Source organism: Balaenoptera borealis, assembly GCF_965194805.1.
Source record: "Balaenoptera borealis genome assembly, chromosome: 15".
NCBI lineage: Eukaryota > Metazoa > Chordata > Mammalia > Artiodactyla > Balaenopteridae > Balaenoptera > Balaenoptera borealis.
Genome location: NC_138871.1, coordinates 85,506,975 through 85,534,056, shown reverse-complemented (window position 1 = coordinate 85,534,056; position 27,082 = coordinate 85,506,975). Strand labels below are relative to the sequence as shown.

Below are 27,082 nucleotides of genomic sequence, written 5' to 3'. Positions count from 1 at the left end.
GGCACAGGCTCCCTGCCCGCTACCTCTTGGCCATCTTGGTGGACACCCGCTTTACAAGGCCGAGTATACGAGCAGCGTCACCGACAGTGCTTTGTTGTTCTCAGCTGACCCAGGCCTTATCTGGGAGGTTTAATTCTCACGTTCATGTCGAGTATGAATGGCGACTGCTCCATGAAGACCTGGATGAGAGCGATGACGACGTGGATGAGAAGCTGCAGGTCTGTGCCAGCCTGTGAAACGCTAAGTGCTATGAACAGCGTCCTTCAGAGCGCTGTGGGTCCTGGCCTGTAATTAGGGTAGAGAGCTGTTTGTAGAAAAGGAAATACAGTTTACTTTTTGCTTCCAGTGATCTCGGTAGGTTGGTGGTTTTACCCTTCCCATAACTGCCTCCTGTCTCCCAGCTCCTACAGACGTGACTGTAAACGAACGATAATTATGTAATCAGAGGCAGCTTCTCACCTTCTGATATGAAGGAAAGATACAGAGAGCCTTGGATTCTAGGGGATTTTAGAGGGAGCTCTCTCACTGTGGATAATGGGATAAAGAGCCAGGTTCCCCCAGGAGCAGTGATCATGTTCACCTAGTTGATCTTTAAAACCTTCACTGAAATCACTGACCCTTAGAGATCATTGGGTCCAACTCATTCCTTTATTAGATGGGGTCATTCAGGCCTCAAGAGAGGGGATGTCTTGGCCACAGTGAAGCCAGTATTTGGAGACCAACCTGGGGCTCTTGCCTCCTGGTCCAGCCTCTCCTCATGATGCTCTGTCTTGAGCACTTGAGGGCACCCCTGGAAGGTTGCCACCTTCACACAAGGCTCAGAGTCAGACCCAGGAAGACTGACTCCAAAGCCCATACGCCTAGCTGCTGTGAAATAAGTGGGAAAGCCGGGTGTAACGTTTTAATTTTTACTGTAGGATTTTAATGTCCTGATGTGTATTGATGTCTGATTATTTATATATGGCATTTCCGAAACCTATTGGACTATTCCGGTTTATGGAGCAGTTAATATCCTTACTTATGGTTTCTTGGAATAAGAAATTTCCGAGTTAGCTGTAAAACAGTATCAAAGTGAGGGGAGCTGGCTATTTCACACTTAGATTTGCCTTTAAAAGGGGAGAAGGTTTGAAACACCTGCCCTGGAGCGAGTGCCTCTTGGTCAGGCACATGTCACATTCCCGGGGTCGTGCAGGCAGTGACTTGGCAGGTGCCGTGGACCCAGTGAAAGCCCGGCAGCGGCGCTGACACTCGTCCCCACCCCTTCAGCAGAGAGCGGCGGGTGTGGAGGTTCACACAGCCATGGGCTTTGTTGGAATTTAAACTGTGCATGAAGAGCCACTGGCCATTGAGCTCCTCGTACTGGAGCTGGGCATGAGCCGTTGGTTGGCCAGAGCCTTGACCGGGCGGGTGGTCCCGTGAAGGGAGGAGGGGGTGACTGCCAATACTGATACCTGCTAAGCTCCGGGCACTGTGCTGGCAGTTAAAGTTAGACCCACTAGGGAATTCCCTGGCGGTCCAGTGGTTAGGACTCCGCACTCACTGCCAAGGGCCCAGGTTCAATCCGTGGTCGGGGAACTGAGATCCCGCATGCCGCGTGGCGAGACCAAAAAATAAAAATAAAAAAATAAAGTTAGACCCACTTATCAGATGAGAAGTAGGATCAGGAAAGTTAATTTGCTCAAGATCACAGCTATTGTAACGAACCTGACTTTGAAATATGAGTTCCATCTAATTAAGTCCATGGTTCCATGCACATGACTTTCAGGTGGAGCAGGGGTCAGCAGGCTCGTAAAGGGCCAGATAATAGATGTTTTAGGCTTTGTTGCAACTCCTCAGCTCTGCCAGGGTGGCTTGACAGCAGCCACAGACAATATGCAGATGATGGGCATGGCTGCTTTCTAATAAAACTTTATAAAAACAGGTGGTGGCCCTGTGGGCCGTGATTTACTGACCCCTGAGTTAGAGGACTCTTAAGAGTTCCAGTTCCTACGGGAAGAAGACGTTGATCTCCCCCGAATTAGCCGTGTAGCTGTTGGGGATCAGCTGTGGCTGTGCGTGCCTAGGGCAGCTGCACTGTTCTGCCGTCAGAGAAGGATGTTTATGGAGGGGACATACAGTGAAATACAGAGCTGGCTGAGATAACTCTGGATGGTAAAGATGAAATAGCTTATATTTTAAATTCTTCCCAGAATGAAGAATTGTAAGTTTTTGTAAATCATGGCTTTTTTTCATGGGTGTGTTTCCGTTAAGGGACCTGACGAGAGTGAGTTTTAGGTTTTGCGGCTGTCATGTAACAGTAAAAGTGCACCGTGCCCAGGCATTAGACTGGTGTACCTGCGGCTGTACCCAGTACGTCAGTCGCTGCGACCAGGAGGTCAGCACGTCTGTATCTCACGCACCTCTGCCCACTACCCCCGCAGCCCAGCCCCAGTCGGCGAGAAGACCGGCCCGTCAGCTTCTACCAGCTGGGCTCCGGCCAGCTGCAGCCCAACGCCGCGTCTCTGGCCAGAGACGCCGCCAGCCTGGCCAAGGACAAGCAGAGGGGCTTCGTGCCCAGCATCTTGCAGAACGAGACGTACGGGGCCATCCTGAGCGGCAGCCCACCGCCCACCCAGCCTGCGGCCCCCAGCACCGCCAGTGCTCCCCCACTGCCCCCGCGGAACGTTGCCAAAGGTACTGAGCTCTTGGTAGCCCCTGGACGCACGAGCGGTGTCGTGGGATTTTGCTTTGGGGAAGCTGTAGTTGCTTTGCCCCCCGGCTAGCTAACGTGCGGGCCAGCTTCGGGACATGTTTTTTCATTTGGGGTCCTTTGTTTTGTACTTATGTTGTTTGCCTCCTAAAAGAACTCCGTCATTCTCGGGATGGTGGTAGAGTGTCTTGACTTCGTTCTCGTCCTGGGCAGGGGTGTGGCACGTGTGACTCGAGGGGTGCAGGGGCGCCACCAGGGTAGGCCTGAGGTGGAGGGGTCAGCACCTGCTGCGGGTCCCTGGGTGTTTCCCTGCAGGCCTTCTTCCCGCTCCTTTTCTCTTCGCGGTCCGCCCCTCACCACCCCCCCCTTTGCCTTCATTCTTTCCCTTTTTATCTTTCTCCTACCTGTACTCGGCCAGCTTGTGGCATCCGATTATTTCCTATCTCTGTGATCCCCATGAAATGAAGGATAAAGAGATGCTAATTTGGGAAACGGTGCTCAGCCTAACTGTAAAAATACGAAACAGTCCCCGAGGGTCCTACCAGCGCCTTAAGTGCCAAAGCTTCCTGTGCTAACCTCAGTCGCTCTGTCACAGCACAGTGAGTTTGACTCAACAGGTGCTGTTTTTTGTTTTTATAAAAAAGGAAACTTAAGCCCCCCCAGGTTTAGTAATTTTCCCAGCACTGAAGGCGCGCTGGCCATGATGCTCCCTGAAGGCAGGTCCCGCAAGTAGCCAGGCCAGATCTGGGCTGGGGCCTCCAGAGGGCTTCCCAGGGGACGGGGGGCAGGAGCCTCCATGGGGCGTGACGTCTGGGCCCACGACTGCTGTAGGCCAATGGTGGTCCCAAAAGTAAGTCCCAAATTGCATTTGTGCGGGAGCTGCTCTCCGGCAGGGGCGTGTAGGCGCGTGACGGTGGTGCTGCGAGCCCTGGGAGGGAGGGGTGCCCACGTCTGCCGTCCTGTGGGGTCTGTGCTCACGGTGTGGGGTGGCTGTGCCCACCGCCGCCCCCCCGCTGCCCTGAGTGTATTGCAGACCCTCCCCCACGGCTCTGCCCCCAGCGCTCAGGGAGGCGGAGAAGGCTGATGAGCCTCTTGTCTGGGTCACCGAGCCACACGCCTTAGGAGCAGACCCACGCTGCACGGGCAGAGCCCTGAAACCCGCCCGCTCACCTCCCGCAGAGCCCGTTCCTCCAGGGCACGCAGGCCTGACCAGGAGGTCCCTCAGCAAGGAAGGAGGTCACGTCCCCCAGCTGCGAGGGGCCCGGGCGGGCGGGGGCCGCTGCGGTGGCTGGGGCCTTGTGGGTGCGTCTTGTTGCCTCCCCCCCAGATCCCGGTGCCTGTGTTCATCTCCACCCCATTAGTGACTTTTACTGACTGTGTGTGTCATGTTAGGAAAGATTTTATTTTGCTCTGTTGGGTCATATAAGAAGAATAGAAAGCTGTTCACCTCTATTTCTTGCTTTCTTAAAATCTTAGCATGAGAAAGTTTGGGGTTTTTTCCCCCCATTTCTTTCTGCCACTCCCACCGTTAGCTCCGTCTCTTCCTTTGGTGACGGAGATCGCCCTTCATCCCTGCCAGTCCCCCAAAGGGTATCTTTGTTCTCCGTCTGCTCCACCCTCGATCCACGAGGAGTCACCACCCAACAAGTAGGACGGGACTGATGTCTCGGGCCCGGCATCGAGGAGGACGTTGTCCATGGCAGACGTGCGAAGGCTCCCGCTGGCCCCAGCTGGGCCCTGTGCGGTGCGGCCTGCTTTCATCTCCAGGCCCAGCCTCGGGCACCGCCGTGCCTGTGCCCCGAGCAGGTGCAGCTCTGTGAGGAGGAGCTCTGTGGGCGGAGGAAGGGTGCGACCAGGGCGGTGCCATCTCCCTGGTGTGTCACCTGAGCCGACTTCCGGCCAGAAATAAGTTTGCCCTTCACCAGATGTCTTTGGTTTGCACCCTCCTCTCCATGTGCTCTGTCTGAGGACGGGTGCCCCCCGTGCGAGGCGGTGACCCCACAGGGAGGACCGAGATGGGTAGAGACAAGCAGACGTCCTGTCCCCGAGCGCAGTGCTCAGGAGGCTCGCTGTGGTCACCATTTCCCTCTTCAAACGGTGTTTAAATATGAGAAATGAAGTAGGTAAGATTGAGAAGACCAACCTGGAATTCTCCCCGGAGCATCGTTGGTTCGGTGTGTGTTGGTATCTGTCTTCCAGATACCAGAAACAAGAATTTTTTTTAAATCAACGTCCTGTTTGTTGCCGTAGTGCTCTGCTAGAAGGGTCATGTGTACCATTTTATAGGGGAGAGGATCAATAATGCAGTGTTCTGTTTCTGTTTTTGTTCTGTGCTCGTGCGTGTGCGTGCGTGCGTGTGCATGCCTGCGTGTGCACGTGCGTGTGTGTGCACGTGCGTGTGTGTGCAGTTCAGCCAGCCTCCTCCGCTAACGCCCTGTGGAAGACAAACTGTGTAAGTGTGGACAGTGTAAGCCGGCAGCGATCTTCGTCAGATCCGCCAGCTGTCCATCCACCGCTGCCCCCTCTCCGCGTGACATCTACCAGTACGTTTTTTTCCTTTTTCCTTTCTCGCTGTTGGGCTTTGTGCAGCTGGATGGCTGGGGGGTCTCTCGGCAGCCGCCCGCTGCCGGCCACCCGGCGCTGCCTGGGGGCCTGTGGCTCTTCCGTGGCCCCAGCCCTGCGGCCGCTGCCCCCCAGCGGCAGACTCCTGTCTGTCTCACACCGCATGGGGCCCTTCACTCTCCTGCTCTGTCTCCCGAGCACTTCAGCAGCATTTCTGTCTCTCACACATTGGCCTCGGGGCTGCCTTTGGCCGTTGGGTGGTTCTCGATGCTGGGGTGTGTTCCTGTGGATTATAATCTGGTCTGTGCTCTGCCCTTCAGTGTCACATGTCCGTGGGAGTCTCAGCACCCGGGGGGGGGGGGATGGGGCGAGGCCTGGACGCTGTAGGAGGGTGGGGCTCCGGCATCGCAGGGTCGCGGGGTGCTTTGAGGGCGCTGAGGGTTTCCCTGGTCCCCCGGTTTCCTTACCCGGAGTTAAGGGGGGAGAAGCCCAGCCCTGGCTGCAGTCGGTGTCGTACGCGCACTGGAGGCGGAGCAGGCACGGGGTCTTCCGGACGCTGGGGCGGGGGGCACCCAGCTCCGGCACGCCCAAGTCAGATGGCACGGGGCCAGGTCCTGGGGGGCACCCAGCGGGTCTCAGAAGCCCACTTTCACACTCGCAGTCTGGCGTCCCCGGGGCTGTAGATCTGCATGCTAGAGTCTGCCTTTTGACTTTCCCTTTAAAGCAGAAAAAGGAGAGAAGAATGACAAAAGGAAAGAAGGATTAAACCGATCCCTCCCTGGTCAGCCGGCTCCCCGCGCCGCTGTCCTGGGAGAGAGGAGCTGCCGGCTCCTTGGGTGTCAGCGTCCAGGCCCGGGGCAGGTCGCCGGCTCCGCAGCGACCGCGGGACGCGAACGCTGGACGTTGGGGTGGGAGCTGCTGTTGGTCGGGGAAATAGGGGGAGGTGTGGGCTCAAGGCCCGGCTCCCTGCCTCACCGGCCGTGCGCTTGGGGAAAGCAGCGGCCTCCTCACCTGTGAAACGTAGAGAGTGATACAACTCGTCCCGCTGCCCCTCGCGGACCGGGAGCCTTTCCAGCTGGTTCTTTGCAGCCTTCCCTCAGACTGACCGGCCGCGGCCAGCGGCATGGGGGGCGCCCCGGGGCAGGACCGCGCCAGACCCAGGCCGGGCCTCCTGCTGCCGCTTCTCCAGGTCCCCGTGGAGGGCGGAAACCCACAGGGGGCTGGCTTCCCACGGGGGCTTCTAGCTGAGAAAATACTCCCAGGCTCATCGAGGCAGTTTAGTCCCAACTTGAGGCTCGGAAAGACTCCCCGCCAGCACGGTTTTCTGAAAATCGTCCGTGAAAGTAGGTTTTTTCCTTATGAGGTAGGGGAGGGAAAAAGGAAGCCCGTATCGGAAGAGCCTCGGCTGGGAGGGGGCGCCTGAAGCGTGACCCTCCGCGTTTCTCTCCTCTCCTCTCTCCGCAGACCCCCTGGCTCCCACGCCGCCCCCTCCGGCAGCAAAAACGCCCAGCGTGCTGGAGGCCTTGAGCCAGCAGGGCAAGCCGGCGCAGCCCGGGCTCCCGCCCGGCAAAGCCCCGCCGCCGCCGCCGCCGCAGCTGCCCAGCCGCCTGCCCCAGAAGAGGCCTGCTCCCGGGTAACGGCCGCTCTTCCGCGTCCCCCTCGGGCCGGGCCAGGTCGGCCATCCTTGCTTCCCAGGGGCACCAGCCCCGTAACTTCACCTGCTGAGATTTCTCTGAACGTTTGAAACCTTCCACATTTCCACTACTGTGACCCCTAAGGTCAAGTGTTACATAACTAAGTGGTTTTGCCTCAGGTGTCTAAAAAATAATCAAGAATGTTTAAACTGCAAAAATTTCATACCAATGTACATTTTATATGCACATGATGAATTTAGATTTCTGTTCAGTACAGACACCAGGATTTGGGGAGTTAAAGTCCTCAAGACACGAGGCCTCTAGGTCTTATTTGTTGGTCACTCACAGGGTTATCTCGACTACCTGGACCCTCTGTAGTGCGGGGCATGTATTTCCTACGAACAAGGACATTCTCCTACATAAACACAATACAACCAGCAAAATCAGGAAATTAACGTGGATGCTACCTTCCAAAACTCAGACTCCAAGTTTTGCCACGAGTCTAAATGCCGTCCTTTACTGCAGAGGGATCCAGTTCGTGGCTCTCAGTCTGGATCTTTATGGTGGAAAAATGGTTCCTTTTTAGTGGGAATGATATTTAGAAGCCAGGATCTGGGTGCTTAGTGTCTTCATTGCTGTTGGAGTGTCACTGCACCCAGGCAGGCCCTCTGAGTGGTCAGAACTAGGGACACACACACACGTGTGTGTGGAGGGCCGTTCGTCCCTTGCTTGTCCCCGTCCACCTCTTCTGCCCTCCATCCCCTCCCATCACACGTCAAGCCCCAGTTGTGGGCCTGGCTCTGCGCAGAGAACTGGAATAGGGCTCCTCTCTCGGCTCATCAGACATTCTTGTCACTTGTCCTTACTTGGAGAGTTGACAGAACTGGTGTCACACCTTTTGCAGGTGGAAATGCCGACTCACAGAAACCCGTTTATCCAGGTCCACCCGGCAAGCCTGAGTTAACAGACCGCTGTCTGCCAGCCCTGGGAGCCGGCTCCCTTACCTGCGTGTCCCTTCCTGTGGTGCTGGGACGTGCTGGGCCCGGGGCTCATGGGGCAGGGGGTGCCGAGCCATGTCAGTCACGGCGGTTATAGGCAGCAGGGGTCACAGAGTACAGAGGCATGGATAGCGCGGGCTAGTGGTGCTTGGGCAGGTCCTGGCAGAGCCACCAGGGCCCTGGGGTTGATACTGCCCCACCCTGACATAGGAAGAGACCCAGGCCGCGCGGGGAGGGGATGGGGCACATCACGGCTAGAGCTGGTTGGTGGTGCCCAGTTTCCAGCCCAGACCCGGGGCACTGGCAGCGGGCTCACACGGGACAGGAGAGCTTCAGGAGGAGCCTGGTTTGGGAATCGGGAACCTTCGATCTAGCACTGCCCTCTGGACCTCTCATTCTTACTTATTCCAAAAAAAAAAAGAGGTAGTTGGATGGCAGTTGATAAAATCAGCTCAACCATTTTCAACTTGAACACGGTCCTTTAGAAAAGGGAGTGAGGCGGAGCGGTAGCGTGCCTTGCAGGCCTCGGGCCCCAGTGAATCTATTTCCCCTTCTCTGTAGGCCTGACAAGTCAAGCCCACTGATCAACAAAGGCCAGCCAAGAGGACCTGGTAATTATTCCATGTGAAGCTGGGTTACTTTCTGCTGGGTCTGGGGGGCAAAGTGGAGGGTGTTTCCAGCTGTGGTGAACCTGCCCTGGCAGCCACCCTGCCCTCGCCGAACCTCCGGCGCCCCTGCTCCTGGGGCTGCTCTGTCCCACGCCCCGCGCTCCTGTCCCCCTCTGCCGATGGGGACGGGGGTGGGGGGAGCCCTGGCCAGGTCTGGGGGTCAGCGGAGGAGGCAGTGGCGTCTGCCTCACTCTGTGACACCTGCAGGCCGGCACACTCTAGGGCGGTTGCATGAAGTCACAGGGTTCGTTGGCCTTTAGGGGACGTTCCCTCAACGGTTAGCAAATCTCAGGCAAGGTGCCTTGTGGCTGTGACAGACGCGTTTATGTCGTTTCTATCTCGTGGTGTTGACTGAGGGGGCGTATGGTGAAGTCCATTCATTTTGGCCCTAAAGCAGTGGCTCTCTCTGGGATAGAAGCTGTGGGTCCTCTGTCCAACGCCGTGGTCACGCAGCCCCCGGCGCCCATGCCCCGGAAGTCACAGGCGGTAAGCGGACGAGCCCCTTCCTTTCTGCCTCTTTGCCCTGGCCAGGAGCGGGTGGGTTATCGTCCAAGGGCTCAGAGGAAGCTCTCCCTCTTCCGCTGGTTGGGGTGGGGGAGGCTTCTTCCTGGGTACCTGGTCCTTCGGATCGGAGCAGGATGCAACCCAGAGCCCACAGCCAGCGGGCTGGGCCCTTCGCGGCTCCAGGACAGGCCCCCATGTGCCCACCAGGCACCGGGCCGCCTCGCTCCCTGCTCTCTTCCCTCGGCTGGCCTCCTCCTGGAAGCCCCCCTGCCCCGAGCCACACTGAGCCGCCCCATCTTGACACCCATGGGCTCCCAGGCCTGCGGGCGGCCCTCGGGACCAGTTGGAAGCAAAGTGGCCCAGTTCTGTGCCCTGGAGCAGACGCTTCCCCGCACACTGAGCTCCGAGCCCTCTTCTCCTCGACGCAGACCAAGCTGAAGCCCAAGCGGGTCAAAGCCCTGTACAACTGCGTGGCCGACAATCCCGACGAGCTGACGTTCTCCGAGGGGGACGTGATCATCGTGGACGGGGAGGAGGACCAGGAGTGGTGGGTGAGTCGGGGCCTGGCAGGTCTGTTCCCGGGGGAGGCCCGCTGTGCCCCTGACGAGCCTCCGCTGCCCTTTCCGTGGACCCACTTCTGAGTGGGGTCCCCCCTCGTCAGGGCGGACAGGCCACGTGGGCTGCAGTTCGCAGAGCGCACCTGAGGGTTTGAGGTGAGGCCTTGGCTTTCTCGGTGGTGCCTCCTGCCCGGCGTTGCAGGTTTGGTGGAGTGGGCGCCGAGGGAGAGCTGACCCGGAGGGCAGAGTCGCTGGGTGTCGGGCTGGTCCTGAAACCAGCTGTGGCATCCGGGTGGGAGCTGGAATGGGATGAGCGTGGCGCTTCCCCTGATGACCCTGAGTGTCCAGCCCCGGCCAAGGTCAGGCTGGGTGACCTTGGGCAAGGTGGTCGTGTTGCTCAGCCGCAGCCGCCTCGTCTGAGAAGGGGCGGTGACATGGCACTGCTGCAGCGACGGCACGGCGGCCCCCGGGGAGAGGTGGCTGTCGTAAACTGGACAGTCGCGTAAACAGCTCCCGCACGCCTGGCGGCGTCTGCCGCCTGGGGGCCGCTAACGGCCCAGCGCTGGGGCTTGAGCCCGGATATCAGATGGGTCGCGGTTACCATCAGGGCGTAGCCGGGACTCCCGGAGACAGCTCCGCTCTGTCAAGGGCGAGGGGTGTCGGTCAGAGTCCCTGGCCAGGCGCCCTCCTGGGCGAGCTGTGTGCTCTCTCTCCAGGGCCTGTGAGAACCAGCTCGGGGCCTGGCACCGCCTCTGGCATGGCTGGCTCGGGGGTCTTCTTGTGGCCTCTCCCCTCGAGGGGTTCAAGTGCCTGTGGGTCCAGGGCTCCCTCCTCCATCAGCCTTGCTCCACGCAGCGCAGTCGATGCCGCGGGTGGCAGAGGGGGCGGCAGCTGCCGGTGCCCCTCGGTGCCCGTCCAGGGCTCTGCCCGCCCGCTGCCCGCCTGGCCCTGAGACCTGAGGCAGGTCTGGCCTTCACACTTGTGTACAGCCCACCACAAGGATGGGGCTCCAGCCTGACACCAGGCTTAGGCATCTGGAAAACACCTGTTCATTTCAAAAACTGTGGCAAAATCAGAAAGCTATAAAGAAAGTAAATGCTGCCTGTAATCTCAGGGTATCCCCCCTCACACACACAAGTAATTTAAATTTTGGTGATTTTGTTTTAGATGTTTATTTAACTACTTAATTTACATCGTTGAGATCAGACTTGAGGTATAATTTTTGTAATTTTCCCAGAGCAAAAGTAAATGGACTTACTGGAGTCTTAAATGCTTTGACTGCATTTAAATAGGGCCGACTCACATTTGCCACTTTCTGTGACTTGGCAGCGCACAGACTTCTGACATTCAGTTTCTTCATCCGTTTAAAAAAACAAACAAACAAAAAGGGAGGTCGGGGTGGTGGTCTGATCCTGTGCTGCCTGCCCCCCGAGACCACCAGGACCGCGGTGGGGCGTGTGTGCAGACACCGACTCCCCGCAGGTAGGAGTCCCTGCGGGTAGTAGGCCGGCACTATTTGAGATGGGAGCGAAAGGAAAAACAGTTTAGATGTTGTACCCAAGTAATTCTTTCCCAGAAGAGATTCTTCCAAACAAATCTTTTTTTTTTTTCCTCCAAATGCTGTAATGCCCTTCAAAGTTTCCAACATTTGGAATTTGTGTAACAACATAACCTCTTATTCATTTCAGATCGGCCACATCGATGGAGATCCCAGTCGCAAAGGAGCATTTCCTGTGTCATTTGTGCACTTTATTGCTGACTAAATTGCTACTGAACAAAAACACTTCTTTTTCTAAAAGTTATCTCGTCTCATTATTGGTACCAAAACTCTTGCCAGATAACCTGTTTCATGAATTGTATTGTACGGTAGCCCACTTTCTCTAAGGCCACTGTTCTGCTTTAAAAACTCAAAGGCAATTTATATATATGAATGAATTGTTTTTATAATTTGTGTTTTTCATGAAACATTGCTATACTTTTATTAGGAAAAACTGAATTTCCTAAAAGGTGAACTGAAAAGTTATTTTAACTAAATAATGAAGATTCTGAATCTACAGCATTAGTTGAACCTAAAAATGTTTTGAGTGTGGGAAAGAAATTCATCCTGCTTTTCTTGGCCCACTTCTGGGGTTCGTGACCTTTAGCACAATTATTCTTTTTAGGAAGCCAGGAAATTGTTGCTTTCAAAGTCCATAGCCAGCCGGCACTTTCTACATAAAATGCTTCAGTTCACCTTTAAAGACTTTTTTTTCTTTAAAGATTTCCTTTGAAATCCACCCAATGTTTATTGGAAATGTATACATAAGCATTGTACTTTCCAGCCCTGGTGTGTGAGGTTGCAACTATCAGTGTATCCTGCATGTGTGTGTAACCTGTTGTGAACAAGCCTACTTGACCCGACTACAGGTGGTTTATTATGGCATATGTCACAGCAGTTAATTCAGTTCCAGATTATATTAACTGCATTTCCTGAATCTGGTTAAAAACTAAGGGTGATCGACTGCGAAACAGTTCTTTAGTTTCTATGCTTTAGGTGTTTGGGATTTGCCTTCCTGAGCCTCCCTCGTCACACAGCTAGAGTACCGTGGCGCAGACCGACCCCCACCCACCATATTACCACAGACTTGCTGTTTCCTATCGAGTGTACCACTGCCTTCCCTTTCTAGCCCAAGAGAATGTTCACTCAGTTTAGTGTCTTGTATTTATATAATATACCAACAGGAATGGTAGCTACACTGTCTTGAAATTTAATCTGCCCATTTGTTTGTAATCAAGAGCATATCAGAGATCTGTAGGTCCCAGGTAATAAAATACTCTCAAACATCCCGGTTTTACTATTGAAGTCCATCATATCATTCTTAAGCTACTGGGGGTGGGGGGATTAGGTTGTATATGATAAAATCAAAATTTATTAGTTTAATGAACTTGACTATCATACCTCTATTTAGTAATTGTGTAAGATTCATGGTAGGTATATTGGAAATTTTGGCACTCTTTGAGAATAAGTAGGCATATGATGACCACTTAGATTTTTACCAAAAGCGAAGGAGTAAATTTAAGAGGAGGCTTGGAAAGCAAGGAGACGATGCTGTCAGTGCGTTTGTTATGATGGTACATTTGATTGAAGCAGCCTGTCTTTATTATGCAAGACTTTTGTAAGTATAGAGCTTTTTTTTTCTTTTTTAATTGCATTGTATTTTTTCTTTGTTATTATAAAGGGAGACAGAATAAACTGGAATGTTTTATGATGTTGTAAGGCAATTTGCCTTTCAAAGTTCTGGGTAAAAATGTGTTAGATCTGTAATTAAAGTCTTTTTTAAAAGCACTACATCTGTTTTCACTAATTGTTAATTTCTGTTTTTGAACCCTTCATTTAGTTAATTCGCTCATAGATTTAAGAAAGTAAACAGATGTTTTGCACAGTGCACTTCATATGTGTATTTTAATACAACGCTCCCACATCTGTATCTTATAATCAGCCTTTTGGCTACTTGGCGCCAGCTGTATAAGGAATTAAAGTTGATTCGTATCAACATTTGAACACCAGTCCCAAACTAATATATCAGGTTCACTGGTACATAAATATCTAGGAAATATTTTTCCAATCTACAATTTGGTGGTGCTATTGTGCAGTAATTCATATTACTCTTGCCAGAGGAGAAATTATATTAACTTCCCTACTAATATCCTTTCCTAGTTATTTGCTCTTTGCAAATTAAAAAAAAAAAGCAACTGAGAGAAAGGAAAACATTGTAGATATCTATTTATATTTAAAGTTTACATGTCATGAACTTAGCTGCAGGATTCTGGCATTTGGCATGCCATTCTCCATCAGATCTGACTTCTAGGGATGGCGACTCAGAAATCTGTCCACAGACTAATGGTTACTGTGTGATCTGTGAAGGGGTGGGTGGGTACCACTGTCTACAGCGTGGATACTATCTGAGATGTATGATATTCAGTTCATTCACTTGATTACTTCGGTCTAGTTGCAGCGCAACTGTATATATTGTATAACCTAAATCAGTTCTTATTTTCATTGTCCTAATTAGAGCATGTTTAATAAGTTTACTCTTCTTGTTAACTAGTCCTTTGACTGGAAAAAAATAAAATACTTTTAAATGGACATGGTGTTTTTCATGTTTTTAATCTTTAGTAAAGCACTGTGTATAAAAACAGTCCTTTAGAAAATACACTAGCCTACTGAACATGAGATTCTTTACAGTGTATGACTTTTAACGTGAGCAGTAATCTTTGAAGGTTTTACTATTTCTGGTTTACCAGCGTGTTATCCTGACGATACACTTTTAAAGCTTTACTCTTTGTGACTTGAGTTGGCAGTGTTACCATTTGAAACCAGCACATCCCAAGTCCCCGGGCCAACCTCTGCCTGACCAGAGCTCTGAGCCCGTGAGACCACGTCACTGCCCAGTGCTGCAGGACAGACGGCCTTGGTCTTCCTCAGAAAGTTCTCCATGTTCATTCATCACCGAGGGCACTTCTGTGACACATAAAGGTTATTCAGCTTATTTGTGTTTAAAAGCGACAAAATGACATTGCTTTTTCAGTCCCAGTAGGTAGGTAACTTCATTGAGAGTTAACTCACTGTTAAATAAGACACATTTTAATAGAAAAACAAACGACTGATATTTTATATATTGCGTTTCTTCAGAAAATCTAGAGCAAAGGATCGCTCATATTTCCAAAATAGTTCAACAACACCGCAGATTGAAAACAGAACTATTGAGAAAACAAACAGCTGAACTTGCACATGAAGTCTACTTCCCCTTGACTGCAGAATTCATGGTTTCTCAGATGTCAATACAGAGTCAAATGCAGTGGATAAAACTTTGCAGATTGCTTGTGCTTGTTCCTACGTTAAGTGAAAAGATACAGTAAGAGTTCATAAATCTCTTCCCGAAGTAAACGTGACCCTCCTAACGCCTCTCCTAAACCTACACATCACCAGTTTTGGAAAGCCCCGGACACGGCCTGCCTGGGTCATCATGTTCCTGTGCCCCTTCAGGAACTGCACGCAGTAACACAGGACCCCGTGGCCTTTGGGAGGGACCCTCACGAGTCAGAACAACAAGGTACGGAAAGGCGGGGCTCTGCCCGTGGAGGACACGCTGCTTTCCCTCACCAGCTTTGCATCTGCTCCTGGCCTAACAAACAGCTCACGGCCTGCAGGAGGTCTGGCCCGGCTGACCTGGGGCCTGACTGATAACACTCATTTCTCCTGTTAGGCCAGGTGTTTGCTAGGCCCATGGCAGAGAGCATCTCTTCAGCCTCTGAAAAGACTAAACAGTCTCTGGTTTTGCCACTTTGTTTGATGAATTATTAGACTAATAACCAAGGAGACTGAAAACCTCACCAGGCTGTGGCACTGGTAAACCCACAGGTTGTATTCTTCGTTGCTCGCATCTGTGGTCTTCAGAGCCAATAAGCTTTTTCCTGCCCCCAGACCATCATCATAACACACCATCCGGATGATTAAATATAGAGCGTGCCGATGCAAAACATCCTGCAGAAATCAGGGAAAAGAAAGGCCATGCTATTTTACATGTTTCTCCATTCTTATAACGCATTTCCCAGTGCAGAATTTATCATGAGGTTTTAAACTAAGCATATCCATCCATGGAGCGGGCAGAAAGTAGTTTTACAGGTTTTTCACCCAAAGGGACATTCTAGGATGCTCAGTTACGCGGGCCAATTTGCCTTTAGGATCATACCTTCCTACTTAAGTTCTAGGAAGATGGAGTGAGATGATCTAAGTTCACGATCCCATCCTCTATGCCCAGCTTCCAAGCTGATGCCTGCTGTGAATTGGCATGGGGTCCTAAGCTGAAAATGCATTAGGGACCAACCGGGGGAGGGGAGGGGATTGGCTTGGGCCCTACACACACACAAGCAAAAGCCCCTATTCATTTACCCTAGGAAATTGGTCACTTTTAAGACCAGCTGCCAGAAATGTTTACAAGCCAACCACTCTGCAAACAGAAGCAGACCTAACTACAAGAGGGCCCTTCCCGGCCTGAACTCCCCAGCACCTAAAACACATTTTCCCCCTTAATTAAATTACTTACATACTGATCTGATGTGGATACTTTTATACCATACTTGGAAACTCCCATAATAAATTCTTCCTCCAGAGGAACGAAAGGCAACTTTCCATCTTGCTTTAAAGTAAAAATAAATTACATAATATACATTTAAAAAAATTATGTTTCATTCCTAATTCTGATTAGTCAATTTTAGCATCTGGCCATCACAAACCCAAACCCTTTAAAGAATGTGGGGCATACAACAGCCCAGCAGGAATTTCTCTCCAAAGAGGCAGAAGAAATATCCCCCCACCTGTTTTACAGTCTGCAAATTTGACCAAAACTCAGATCCATGTACCCCATGCTTACTGTTAACCCCAGTTACAAACTGATACTCCTCACAGATCCCAGCGAGGCTTAAATATTTACATTAGAAAAATTAAGGCCCTTTACTCAAAGTTTATACTCATGTCAGCACATTAAATGATAGGTAACATGCCGCAAGAGCCATTTTTCTCAGCTGTTTTACATCTTACCCGGGTGTTGGATATGTCTGGTATTCCCAGCGCCCCAGGGCTTTGGACAAGTAAATGCTGCTTGAAGAATGGTTACTCGGCTCTCAAAAATATCAATCAGTATTTTGAGCTATTCAGAAACAAGTAAAACAGCAGATAATGCCTGATGGTTTCCCTAGCAGATGGTCCAGTTTTATCTGCTAAGTATGCCTAACTTGCCTTCTCTAAAATAAATAAGATACTGCTGGCAATCAGTAGATATTCCATACGGTCAATGTTTCTGTGGAACCATTTGCCTGCACTAAAGAGATTATGGTAAAGGAGCCATGTCCACCTACCTTAATTCTTGGGTCCTCACATGCAAGAGTAAACTCTTGCCATTCATTTCTCACAGCAGGTTAAATCATTTCCAAGAATCAACAGATGGGATAATAGCAATGCTATCGTCAATAATGGAATTCTGATAAGCCCCATTTCTACAGTGATGTGAGAAATTGAGCAGTCCTTGTCAGAATGAAAATCCTAGTGTACTTTTGGGAGAAAACATTATTAGCCATCTTTCAGTAGAATACTTTACTTAGATTAGTTGTTGCTTGCACGTTGGAATGACTTTATATTTCAAACTAAAGGCTGGGATCATTGTGTTTGCCCAGACTACCAACAGTTGTCTGTTAAATGGCAGATTAGATCAGCTGATTTCCCCTGAGACACCGGAGACCTCCTTCACTTTCATGAAGACATGAAACAGTATATTTAAGGATCCCATCTCCATGAGTTAAGAGACTATATACTCTTAATAGTAACCAGCACTCTATAAACTGATAAGGGACTCTTTCCATTGCAGTAATATCCCTTTGTTAATGAACACAAAGACAAGCAATTCCATCTTCTAGAAACTTGGGAAGCAAGTTAACTAACTGTTGATAGGATTAAGTCTTCTGGCTCATCCACTCCCATCACTGGCAAGGGTACGGACCTTACAATACTTTAGGCACAAACCTCACACCTTGATTTGTCTTAATTTTCATACTAAATTTTCCTTCGTGGTGATTTATTTTTTATCTTCTTGACCAGGATATATTTTTGAAACTTCCCTCAGTTCTTGTTGGAAACAGGGTATGAATAAATAGATATGGTAGGTCAACACCACTATGAATTAGATTATTCAAAGAGCTGAACCTAGTTCCACGGAGATACAGTAAGACTTGCCAGACTGTTTCAGAGAGAAGCTTGTGGTGTGTACCCAGCCACCGTACTCGGCTCCCCATTTAAACAAGGGGACTTTTTCAGTCGGCCCCAGAAAAAGTGAAAAGCACCGTCTGAAGGAAGGGACTGTGTCCCTGGGTTCCTCTTCGACTCGGTATCCAAGGCGCCCTGTACCTCCTCTGACCCCAGCGCTCAGTAACAACGTAACAGTGAAAAAAGCACGGCTTCAGGAGAAGCAGTGAGGAGACCTGAAGAGTGCTGACTTTCTCCAAAGCCATGAGTTCACTCTGAAATCTGAGAAAATTGAACTTTTTTTTTTTTTTTTTTTTTTTTACCTGGGCGACATCTATATAATTTATCAGGTCTAGTGGCCCTTCGAGACTTTTTCCCTCGGAGAGTTTCAGTTTCTCAATGGCACCAACATATTTTATTCGAAATTCTGCACAGGTATCTGAATTACTGTTGCTTTGTCCTAAAGGTGAAAAGAAAAATTGTAAGAGTAAGACTTCAAAAGAAATAGCTGCATTACAGGGTATCCTCAACCTCTCCCCAGCCAGGAAACAGAGGGTGTCATCAGAAGTTAACCTTTAATAAAAATTTAAAAATTTTAAATGCAAACTTTTTGATGTCATGGGAAAGAACTAAAAATTTCACTAACCTTTTCCTCAGTGACTCACAATGTACTAAATATATAAAAATCTCAAAGGGAATAAATTATTACTATGCTTCATTTCTTCTTCAAAAAGAAGAAAGCTAAATTGTCAACTTGACAGTGATTGAGTACCTTTGTAATGCATATGACATTTAATTATTTTTTGGTTTCTTCTCCCTTTTTACCTTTCACTTTTAGCTTTCTTTCCTGATTCAGGAAACCTGATCTACCTCTCCCATTCAGTCAGAAAAGACCAGAAATTTTTTTTTTCAATGTAGATGGAATAACGCCAGACAGGAAGTCCCTTACAAAACAGATGGTAATAGGTGAAGAACTGTGTGTGCCGTAAAATCCAGCCAGTACAAAAGTACCGCAAAGGATTTTACAACGTCTGCCATAGTAAGGGAATACTCTGTGGTCACTTTTAGATTACGTTTATGTAATAAAAAGATGCCCACATTTTTAATGTTTTAAAGCATCTGGAAGTAAAGACAATAGACCTTATGCTACTATATTCCCTTTTACATCTTCTCTCCCACTCCTACCACCTTTTATGGATCGAGTCGCCCATGATCCCGAAAGGAAAAGTGGAAGGATTTTATACAAGAAAATGAATGTAGTAGGTTTCCAATTAGACACCGGCTAACAGGTGGGTCAAAAACCACCTTCTGATTTCTGAAGAGCTGCTCCTTTCGGGAGGCTGCATAAATGTTTTCAAGGGCCTGTGACAGATGCTCCCCTCATTACCACATGCTCCTGATGTTAACGAGCTGGTACGTCTCCGGGTAAGCAGCTCTTTAATCTTTTTAATCAGCAGGATGTGTCTTACCCCCCACGAAGAATGTAATTCCAAAATAATTCACAATCCGCCAGCCCATTTCTTACAAAGCTATTTTGACACTTCTAAACTGTCACCACGAAGTTTTCCACAAGTTTCTGCTGCACAACCATTAAGAGCAGTTTGCTCCAAGGCAGCGGCTTTCACCACCTACCCGCCACCCCAAGCCACGTTCCGCCAGATTTTGGACCATTTCTAAACTCTTGTCAAAAATGGCAGAGCAGAGGAAGAAAACCCCAAATACTCAAGGACTCCTTGTGCTACTCTGGCAAAACTCCACAAGCATCAGTTAGAAGCCTTCGCCAAAATGATCCGCCCTCCGTACCTGAGCTCTTGGTGGAATCGGTATCAAGGCTCGCCACGGTGCTGGATCGAGAAAGCCCCCCAAGGCTGGAGTCTACAGACTGAGAAATAACAAACCAACAGAAAAATTGTAAACGCAATTAGAAGCACTATCTTCTCTCAAGTTCTCTACCCAACGTTCAAATGACTTATTTATTATAGTTGAATTAACACATATAAAATCAGGTCAATTATTCAGGTAGATCGACTGTGACAGATTTTTCTAAAGACAAATTCCTTAGCAAACTTCCAAAAAAAAAGACAGTCCCAACTGCTCTTCCCATCACACGATATTGGATAAACAAACGTGAGGTCAACACTCCCAGTTTAAATCAGAGCCACTACCTGTATCTCCTTATAAGATGCCTGATATTTATGTCATATGTGAAAACCTACACCTTGCTTTTGTAATATTTCCAAAGAACCCCAGAAGAACCCTGTGCAGAAAGCAGGCAGGGAGTATTATCCTGTTTAGTAAATGAGCGGAGAAACACAGAGAGGTGAAGTGATTTACCCAAGGTTACATCTAGTAAATACCCCAGATCTCTAATCTACGTCTCCTAATTCTCACCCCAGCATCTGCAATGACTCCAGCTACTACCTGGCCTACAACAGGTAAACACAGGCCGACTGGCGGACCAGAGCATAACTGCAACATGAATTACAAAGAAAAACCAACAAATCTGTTAAGCAAAATTCAAAGAATCATACACGTTAATATAGTTTGTTCTACAGCATCATACTCTCGATGTGCTTAATATTTTTAGAAATAACAGTAAAAACTTTCAATTAAACAAATCACTTATTGGGAATTCCCTGGCGGTCCAGTGCTTAGAACTTGGCACTTTCACTGACGGGGCCCAGATTCGATCCCTGGTCGGGGTACTAAGATCCCGCAAGCGGCACAGCTCGGCCAAAAAGGGAAAAAAAAAATCACTTTTTTACACTTCAAATCAAAATTAAATTTTAAAAGTACACTCAAATTTTTAGATGTTTAAGAAGTGAATCAAGGTGAATGCAAAAATGTATCAAGCCTTATTTCTTCCCTTTCTCAATAACGGCACTTCTTGGAATATAAAATAAGAGCAGGGCTGTATGCACACAGAAGTTCAACATCAATTTGTGTGGTACTGACAAATTGGAAAAAATCCTAAATATTCAAAGGGTGAGGGAAGGGGAGTTGGAATTAAGATGCCGTTACAAAGTCAGGCTGGCTTCTGGGAAGTGTGTAACAGAGTGAGGTTCTGTGCCTCAAATTACCCCTCCGCACAGGAAAACCTAACAGGTTGTCAGAACCTAACAACCCTCAGAACAGAAGAACAGGAAGGGAGAAACCGGCCTATTTTTCTGAGGTTCCGAATTATAACAGCAGAAGCTTACATCACCCTCGAACACAAATCTGAGTCACAGCACCCTGCTTAGGAACTGCACGAGGCTCGCCATCACTTGGGGGTAAGACCTCCCTCCGGGCCCGCGGCCCTCCTGCACCCCTCTCGCCCTGCCTCCGCCACCTGCCCGGGGCAGCAGGTCCTTCAGGAATCAGAAACCGAGCTCTGGCCCTACTCTGCGAGCCGCAGGTCAGTACGTCTCCCTTTATCCACTTTCTGATCTAGAAAACAGGAAGCTGGGCCTTCCTGTTCCCAGGCTGAGGTCCTCACACTTAGGTAACAGCGGGGTGGGTCTCAACTAGCTTCAGGAGTTCCGAAACCTGACAGGAGAACGGTGAATTTTCCCATTTAAGACTGCACAGGGGCTTCCCTGGTGGCGCAGTGGTTGAGAGTCTGCCTGCTAGTGCAGGGGACACGGGTTCGAGCCCTGGTCTGGGAGGATCCCACATGCCGCAGAGCAACTAAGCCCGTGAGCCACAACTACTGAGCCTGCGCGTCTGGAGCCTGTGCTCCGCAACAAGAGAGGCTGCGATAGTGAGAGGCCCGCGCACCGCGATGAAGAGTGGCCCCTGCTCGCCGCAACTGGAGAAAGCCCTCGCACAGAAACGAAGACCCAACACAGCCAAAAATAAATATAAAAATAAATAAGTAAATAAGACCCGGTGCAACCAAATAAATAAATAAATATTAAAAAAAAAAAAAAAAAAAAAAGACTGCACAGGACTCCTAAAATGTCAGGTTTTGGTGCTTTGGGCTATGTGCTGACAGCTCAGGGACAACACCGCTCCCCTTGCCTGCTGGAGACTCCCGAAGGGCAGTGGTGCGTGTGTCCGGCCCCGAGCGTGGCCGTTGTCACCCAGGGCGCTGCCCACGGGCTGGTGAGAGGCGCCCCGGAGGGGGGCACCCGTGCGTGTGGGCCGAGGGCTCCTCTCCCGCCTCACCCAGTCCTGGCACTGGGCACCAAGAGCTCACGAGGGTGGAGAATGACTTAAAAGGGCTCTCTAGTCCGAGTCCAGTGGACCCAGGGGACCAGGACCTGGGACTTGAAGGGCCCCGCGCACTCAAATCAGGGCATTTGCCTCACTGTCCAACTAACTCACCGTGACAAAACAGAATTATAATTTGCACACACACCTCAAACCCTAGAATTCAAGACCTCCAGCTCCCTGATTGCCTGCAATTCCTGTCATACAAACACTTTAAAAATCAGCGTTTCAGTGAGACCATTCGTAAGTCCTGACCCCTCTAGGTTAGCGGAGTTAAGAACTCCAGAAAATCTACCAAAACAAAATAAAATTAAATCAAGCGCACAATGTGTCTCGAGTGCAAAAAAATGAATGTGAAAAACCTCTAGTTTGAAGAACATCAGCAGGTCTGCCGTGGTTAGCACCCTTCACGCAGCATCGGTTAGAAGAAACAAAATTCTCACCACTTAATGACTGCGGCCTCCACGCCATCACCCCTACCTTGCTCTTAGTACTGATTTCACTACTCTGGGAGCTGCTACTGCTGTGTCGCTTTTTCCCTTTCCGAAACATCTTCCACCATAGCTCGATCCAGAGGCACGCCCCCTGGAAGAACAAGCGCTGGTTAGATACATTGAGAAAAGCAACTTTAAATCCCTTTACACATAATAGGAATAAAAATAAATAAAAACCATCAGTTCCTCCCAGTTCCATGGCGTATTCCTTTTACTTAAAACATAAATATTTTCCGTTGACCACAAAATGTGGGTATTACTCTTTTTCATTCTTATTCTCTTTTTGAATCACAAAATTCTAACCCAGTAAACCAAAAAGGTAGGAACCTTCTTGTCACCTCCGGAGGTGTGGAAAGCACTGTTCAGAAGTGACATCTAGTTCTCAATATATTCAAGTGCCTTCCTTCTCTTTAATCAAGTCAAGACGTTAGTAAAATATGTGACATATTAGTTTATCAACCAAGTCACTGTCTCCGGTTCCTGTTCTGTAAATGGCAGGGCTAAGAACTGAAGGCACTGATACATCTCGGAAATGTGCATTTTTCTTAAAGTCTCCAACTATCTTTAAGTAAAGGCTGACATGAAAACATTGCCAGGTGCTACCTCTCATCTTGTTCCAGTAAGGCCAGGGAAGGAGGCGACCTTCAGTTTCCCAGAGTCAGGCTTATGTACATCTTTTTTAAAATTTTCGATTTCTCCTTGCACATTTCGTAGGAGCACATATATTATACCTGGAAAATTACGAACTAGCCTGCATAATGTTTCATAGTTCAAGTACTTCCAAACACACTGTCTCACTTTATCCTCACAGCAACCTGGTGACACAGATGTTTTCTGAGGGTCTCTGCTGGAGCTCTAGGCCCCCCATCAGGGGGCTTACAGAAGATAGGTTAGAATCTGCCTTCTGTAGACAAGGGAACTGTGACCCATCTTTCAGGAGGATTTACGAATACAAGAACCTAACAAATGTTTACTAAAGGTTGGTTCTACAGAGGGAACAAGGGAACCTGCTCACTACAGAATCGAACACTATCTTATCGTCTTCAAACGTTCAACAGACAGCAGTCTGCAGAGATAGCTTCCTTTCATTACGACATGGTCAATTCTTGTCAGAAAAACAAGGGACCTGATGAAGGAAAAGAATGAGTAAATCACGGGGTGGTCAATGAATGCCCCTCTCCAACACACAGTTTCTCCCATTGAATTTGGAGGGCCCCCCCCTGCCAAGTCCACTCACTAGCATCTGACCTTAGGCCACTGACCCAAAACTTGACTCCTGAGCCCAAGCTTTTTAATCAGCCCCATCAGCCAACTTATTTCTATATTTCTGCTTCATTTGTGGAGTAAAGAGAACATGTGATTCATTCATTCGTTCCTGAGTAGCCAGTGAGCACCTACCAGGTGCTGGGGATGCACCAGTGAATAAGACAGAAAAAGCCCCTGACCTCAGGGAGCTCATTTCTAGAGGGAGTAGACAGACCAACAGGAAAACCAAGTATAAAACACGTTATTTGGAAACAATAATTGCTACGAGGGGAACTAAAGCAATTTAAGGAGATAGTGATCAAAGGAAGGGGGGACGATTTTAGACAGAAAAAGATGTTCTGAGGAAGCGGGAGTTAAGCCCTGAGAGAAGGGGGGGGGTAGCCGTGAACATGGAGAAGCACCGTGAGTGGGGGGCACAGCAAGTGCCAAGGTCCTGAGGGATGTCCTCTGACGCACAGACCGGTGAGAGGCCAATATGACTAAGAACAGGAGGAGGAGGGAGAGTGACAGGAGGGAAAGATCCACAGGAGACCTCGCAGGCCACAACGAAAGCTGGGGTTTTGTTTTGGGTTTCACAGGAAGACTCAGGGTTTTAAAAAAGCAGTCAGGTGATACGATCAGATTTCTGTTTTAGAAAGATGACTGGCTGCTGGGTAGGGAACTAGTTGCACAGGATAAGAGTAAAAAGAGGGGGCCTACTTAGAAGGCTTCCGTGGATAATTCGTTGCAAACGATAGCCCTGCCATCACAGGATATTTCTCAGTTAGAAAGAGAAGGCAAGAGGGCCTTATTCCAAGGTCTGCACAAAACTGGGTTAACCTGGCAGCATAACATCATAACCTGATGGGTTAGAATGTCGGAGTATAGCACATTTAAGCACATTATATTTTAAGTATATATAAGTACTATTTATATATATATATAACAATTTTAAATATGATTTTTAAAAATTTGATAGTATTGTTATGAAATCCTGAAGCATCTCTTCAAATCCCTGGAATACTAGAACGATTCGAAAATCACTACATAATAAGGCCTTTGCAACTCCTTGAGACTTTCTTTCCATCATCAATCTAGGAGCTGAAGGGGAAATGCAATTATGAAAACCTTTGACATCTGCCACTATTTTGATGCATGTTCTTCATTAAGCAAATCATTCTTGTCTCTAAATTATTCGTGCATAAAAATGAGACCAAAGATACTGTCACTTGGATGTTCCACAGACCCATCAAAGGCAAAAAGGCCGAAAGCAGAACCCATCCTCTTCCCCTCCACACCTGCTCCTCTCCTCTCCCTTTCAGTAAATTCCATTATTTCTGGTAGAAACCAGGAAATCACCGACTCCTCACTGACCTCCAGCCCTCACATCTAGTCAAGTCCGAGATGCACTGATTATACCACCTGAAGAGTTCCCTCATCCATGTCTCTAAACAGGGCCTGCACCGTCCTAGACTACGGCTACATAGAAATACTTTTTCATTATGTGATGAAAGCAATGGACCCTTAACCCATAAAAAATGCACAAAGTTTGGAATGCAATTTAAGGAATTCACAAGCCATCAGGAGATATTTCAAGGGTGAGGGACCTTGTCCTGAGACAGGCTGGGACCTGGGACCCTTTGCTGCAGTGATTGCACATGGACAAACGTCTCCTCGAGTAACAGATACAAAGAAACTATAAAGGAACTAAAAATAACTGCGTGCATGCACGTGCAGTTGGGGCAAATTCTGGACAACAAAACACAAAAAGACCAAAAAAAACCCCAACTACCACTTCTGAAGAGCAAAAACAGGGTGTCAGGGGCAAAAGCAGGGTCCTGCGCGTGCCCCCTGCGCTCAACACCGCCAAGGGGTGGGCGAACCACCTCAGCCGCCCCTCCGCCCGACCCCTGGACACACCCCTACCCTCACCCCGTGTAACGGACGAGCTTGCCCCCCTGGGGTGGGGGGAGCAAGCAAGGGAACCTGTTACTTGTTTTTGCTCCCCTCCTGCAGCTGCAGGAGCCCCAGTCAAGCCCTGCCTGAACTTCTGGACTGGCCTCTTACCCATTTCTACTGATTGGGAAGGCCAAGAACCCTGGTCGGTATCAGTCCCAGCTGGACTCCTTGCCGCTTCAAATCTGTCACCAAGCTCCAGCTGAAATGATTTCTTTAAAACTCAAGTCAGATGCCATTTAACCTGCTTAAAATCTTTTGTTGGCTCCTCAAAGTTAGAGACCGAAGTCAGGCTCTTTGCCAGGACACGCAAGGTCCTCCATGACCGGGCTCGCGTGGACCTCTAGTCTCATCGTCCACAACCAGTTTCACACTCAATTAATCTGTAAGGAATGCAAACTGGCTTGCGGTTCTCAGCATGCACTCTGCTCCCTGTTTCCACGCTTTGCTCCTGCCATTCCCTCTGCCTGGAATGCCCTTCCACCTTCTATTTATTTGGCTAACCGGTCACCTTCCAAGACTCAGTTCAGGCTTCTCTTCCAGAAAGCCTCCAGGTTGGGCTAAGGGATGGGTCTTCCACAGCTTGAGTTTATACCCTGATCTTAGCATTAGTCGGCTACTGTCTACTTGTACCTATCTCACTCAGAACTGTGAGCTCATCAAAGATCAGGGCTAGGTCAGCTCTGTATATCCGATGCCTGCTACAGCCTGGCAGAGGCCATGCTTAAAGAACTGGAGAACCTTCTTGTGAGATAACATCCAGATGACAACTCCCACGTCCTGAGCACCTACCATCTGCCAACCAGTGCTAGGTGATATGTTTTATACACACACACACACACACACACACACACAGACAGACAGACAGACACACACACCCTATGCCATCTGTGTATACCTCTGACCCTCTCCACTGACCGGCAAGGTTGCAGTATTACAGCCCCTTTCCAATGAGGCAGCCAAAGCGCAAAGTAGACGAAGCAGCTTGCACAAGGCCACCAGGCTGGTAATGCATGGGGCCAAGTTTGGAACCTTGGTAGAGTTGGCTCCAAAGCTCTTTCCAGACCCCGCCCAGCTCCTGTCGGGAGCGCCTGCCACGTGCCGGTGCTCAGGATGACAGTAAACAAAACAGACGCAACCCCGGCCCCGCGCTGCGTGGAAACAGCCACGACGCGTGGAGGAACCAACAGGATTCCGCACAAAAAGTGAACGCTCTCCATCGCCCCTCAAATCAGAGCCTGACGCGGGGAGCAGCCCCGCGGATGCTCTCACTCCATCACCCTTCCGACCGGACCCAGCCACACGCCACACGCCACACCCGTCGTCACCGGAGCTGCAGTCCCACCCCAGACAGGAATCGGCACCGGGGCACTGCCTCCTCCCGCAGGGCCGGGCCCGCTCCTCGGCTCCCGCCGCCCGCCCCGCACCACCTCGGGGCCTGGGTCCCCCACCCAGGGAAGGCGGGTCCCGGTGGAGACCGCAGCCCCCGCGGCCCCACCCATCCGCCCCGCCGCGGGCTTCCCCGCCGGCGCCGCCCTCGGGACCCGCGGTCCCGGCCAGGCTCAGCCCGAGCGCGGCGAGGGCCGGGCTCTCACCTCAACGCCGACTGCGATCGGGGTCAGACACCCACAGCCTGCGCAGCCCGAACCACGGGAGCCACTCCAGGTCTAAACCCAGCGCCCGCTTTTCCAGCTCCGTGGCCCCGCCCGCCGGGCCCCGCCTCCGAAGCCTCGCGCAGGCGCAGTCCTGACCCCGCCCCCGGTGCCCGGACCGACCCCTTGTTCTACGACCGGAAGTCAGAGGG

At 49.9% G+C, this 27,082-nt stretch overlaps 2 protein-coding genes across 8 annotated transcripts in view; one reads left to right on the top strand and one right to left on the bottom strand.

Annotated features, from left to right (window-relative positions):
- Window positions 1–13,738, top strand: part of ASAP2 (ArfGAP with SH3 domain, ankyrin repeat and PH domain 2) — a gene marked incomplete at its 5' end in the record, with an annotated part of 159,735 nt that extends 145,997 nt beyond the window's left edge. Inside the window, 8 exons of one of the 6 annotated variants that reach the window (XM_082357544.1) lie at window positions 105–218; window positions 2,421–2,673; window positions 5,098–5,232; window positions 6,716–6,884; window positions 8,445–8,494; window positions 8,970–9,037; window positions 9,484–9,606; window positions 11,301–13,738. In XM_082357544.1, coding sequence (XP_082213670.1) covers window positions 105–218; window positions 2,421–2,673; window positions 5,098–5,232; window positions 6,716–6,884; window positions 8,445–8,494; window positions 8,970–9,037; window positions 9,484–9,606; window positions 11,301–11,375 — 987 coding nt within the window. In that variant the 3' untranslated portion in view covers window positions 11,376–13,738. Of the gene's footprint in view, window positions 1–104; window positions 219–2,420; window positions 2,674–5,097; window positions 5,233–6,715; window positions 6,885–8,444; window positions 8,495–8,945; window positions 9,038–9,483; window positions 9,607–11,300 lie in introns of all 6 variants that reach the window. The other 5 variants (XM_082357543.1, XM_082357540.1, XM_082357545.1 and 2 more) reach the window with 5 other exon arrangements.
- A 477-nt stretch (window positions 13,739–14,215) lies between these two features.
- Window positions 14,216–27,013, bottom strand: ITGB1BP1 (integrin subunit beta 1 binding protein 1). 2 transcript variants are annotated; one of them, XM_082357572.1, is made up of 7 exons: window positions 26,874–27,013; window positions 22,064–22,168; window positions 19,193–19,271; window positions 17,713–17,849; window positions 15,699–15,791; window positions 14,987–15,136; window positions 14,216–14,485 (listed from the first exon to the last, which is right to left on the bottom strand). In XM_082357572.1, exons 2-7 carry the CDS (start codon window positions 22,133–22,135, stop codon window positions 14,414–14,416), a joined length of 603 nt encoding a protein of 200 aa, XP_082213698.1. In that variant the 5' UTR covers window positions 22,136–22,168; window positions 26,874–27,013; the 3' UTR covers window positions 14,216–14,413. The 2 variants fall into 2 exon arrangements, with proteins under 2 accessions (XP_082213698.1, XP_082213699.1); XM_082357573.1 differs by lacking the exon at window positions 26,874–27,013 and adding an exon at window positions 25,390–25,603.
- Between the last annotated feature and the right edge of the window lie 69 nt (window positions 27,014–27,082).

Coding starts and splice junctions, on each gene's coding strand:
- ITGB1BP1 (XM_082357572.1), bottom strand. CDS start 22,135: ATGTTTCGGAAAGGGAAAAAGCGACACAGCAGTAGCAGCTCCCAGAGT. Junction 17,850..19,192: donor CGATTCCACCAAGAGCTCAG/GTACGGAGGGCG, acceptor TTTCACCTTTAG/GACAAAGCAACAGTAATTCA. Junction 15,792..17,712: donor ATTATATAGATGTCGCCCAG/GTAAAAAAAAAA, acceptor TTTACTTTAAAG/CAAGATGGAAAGTTGCCTTT.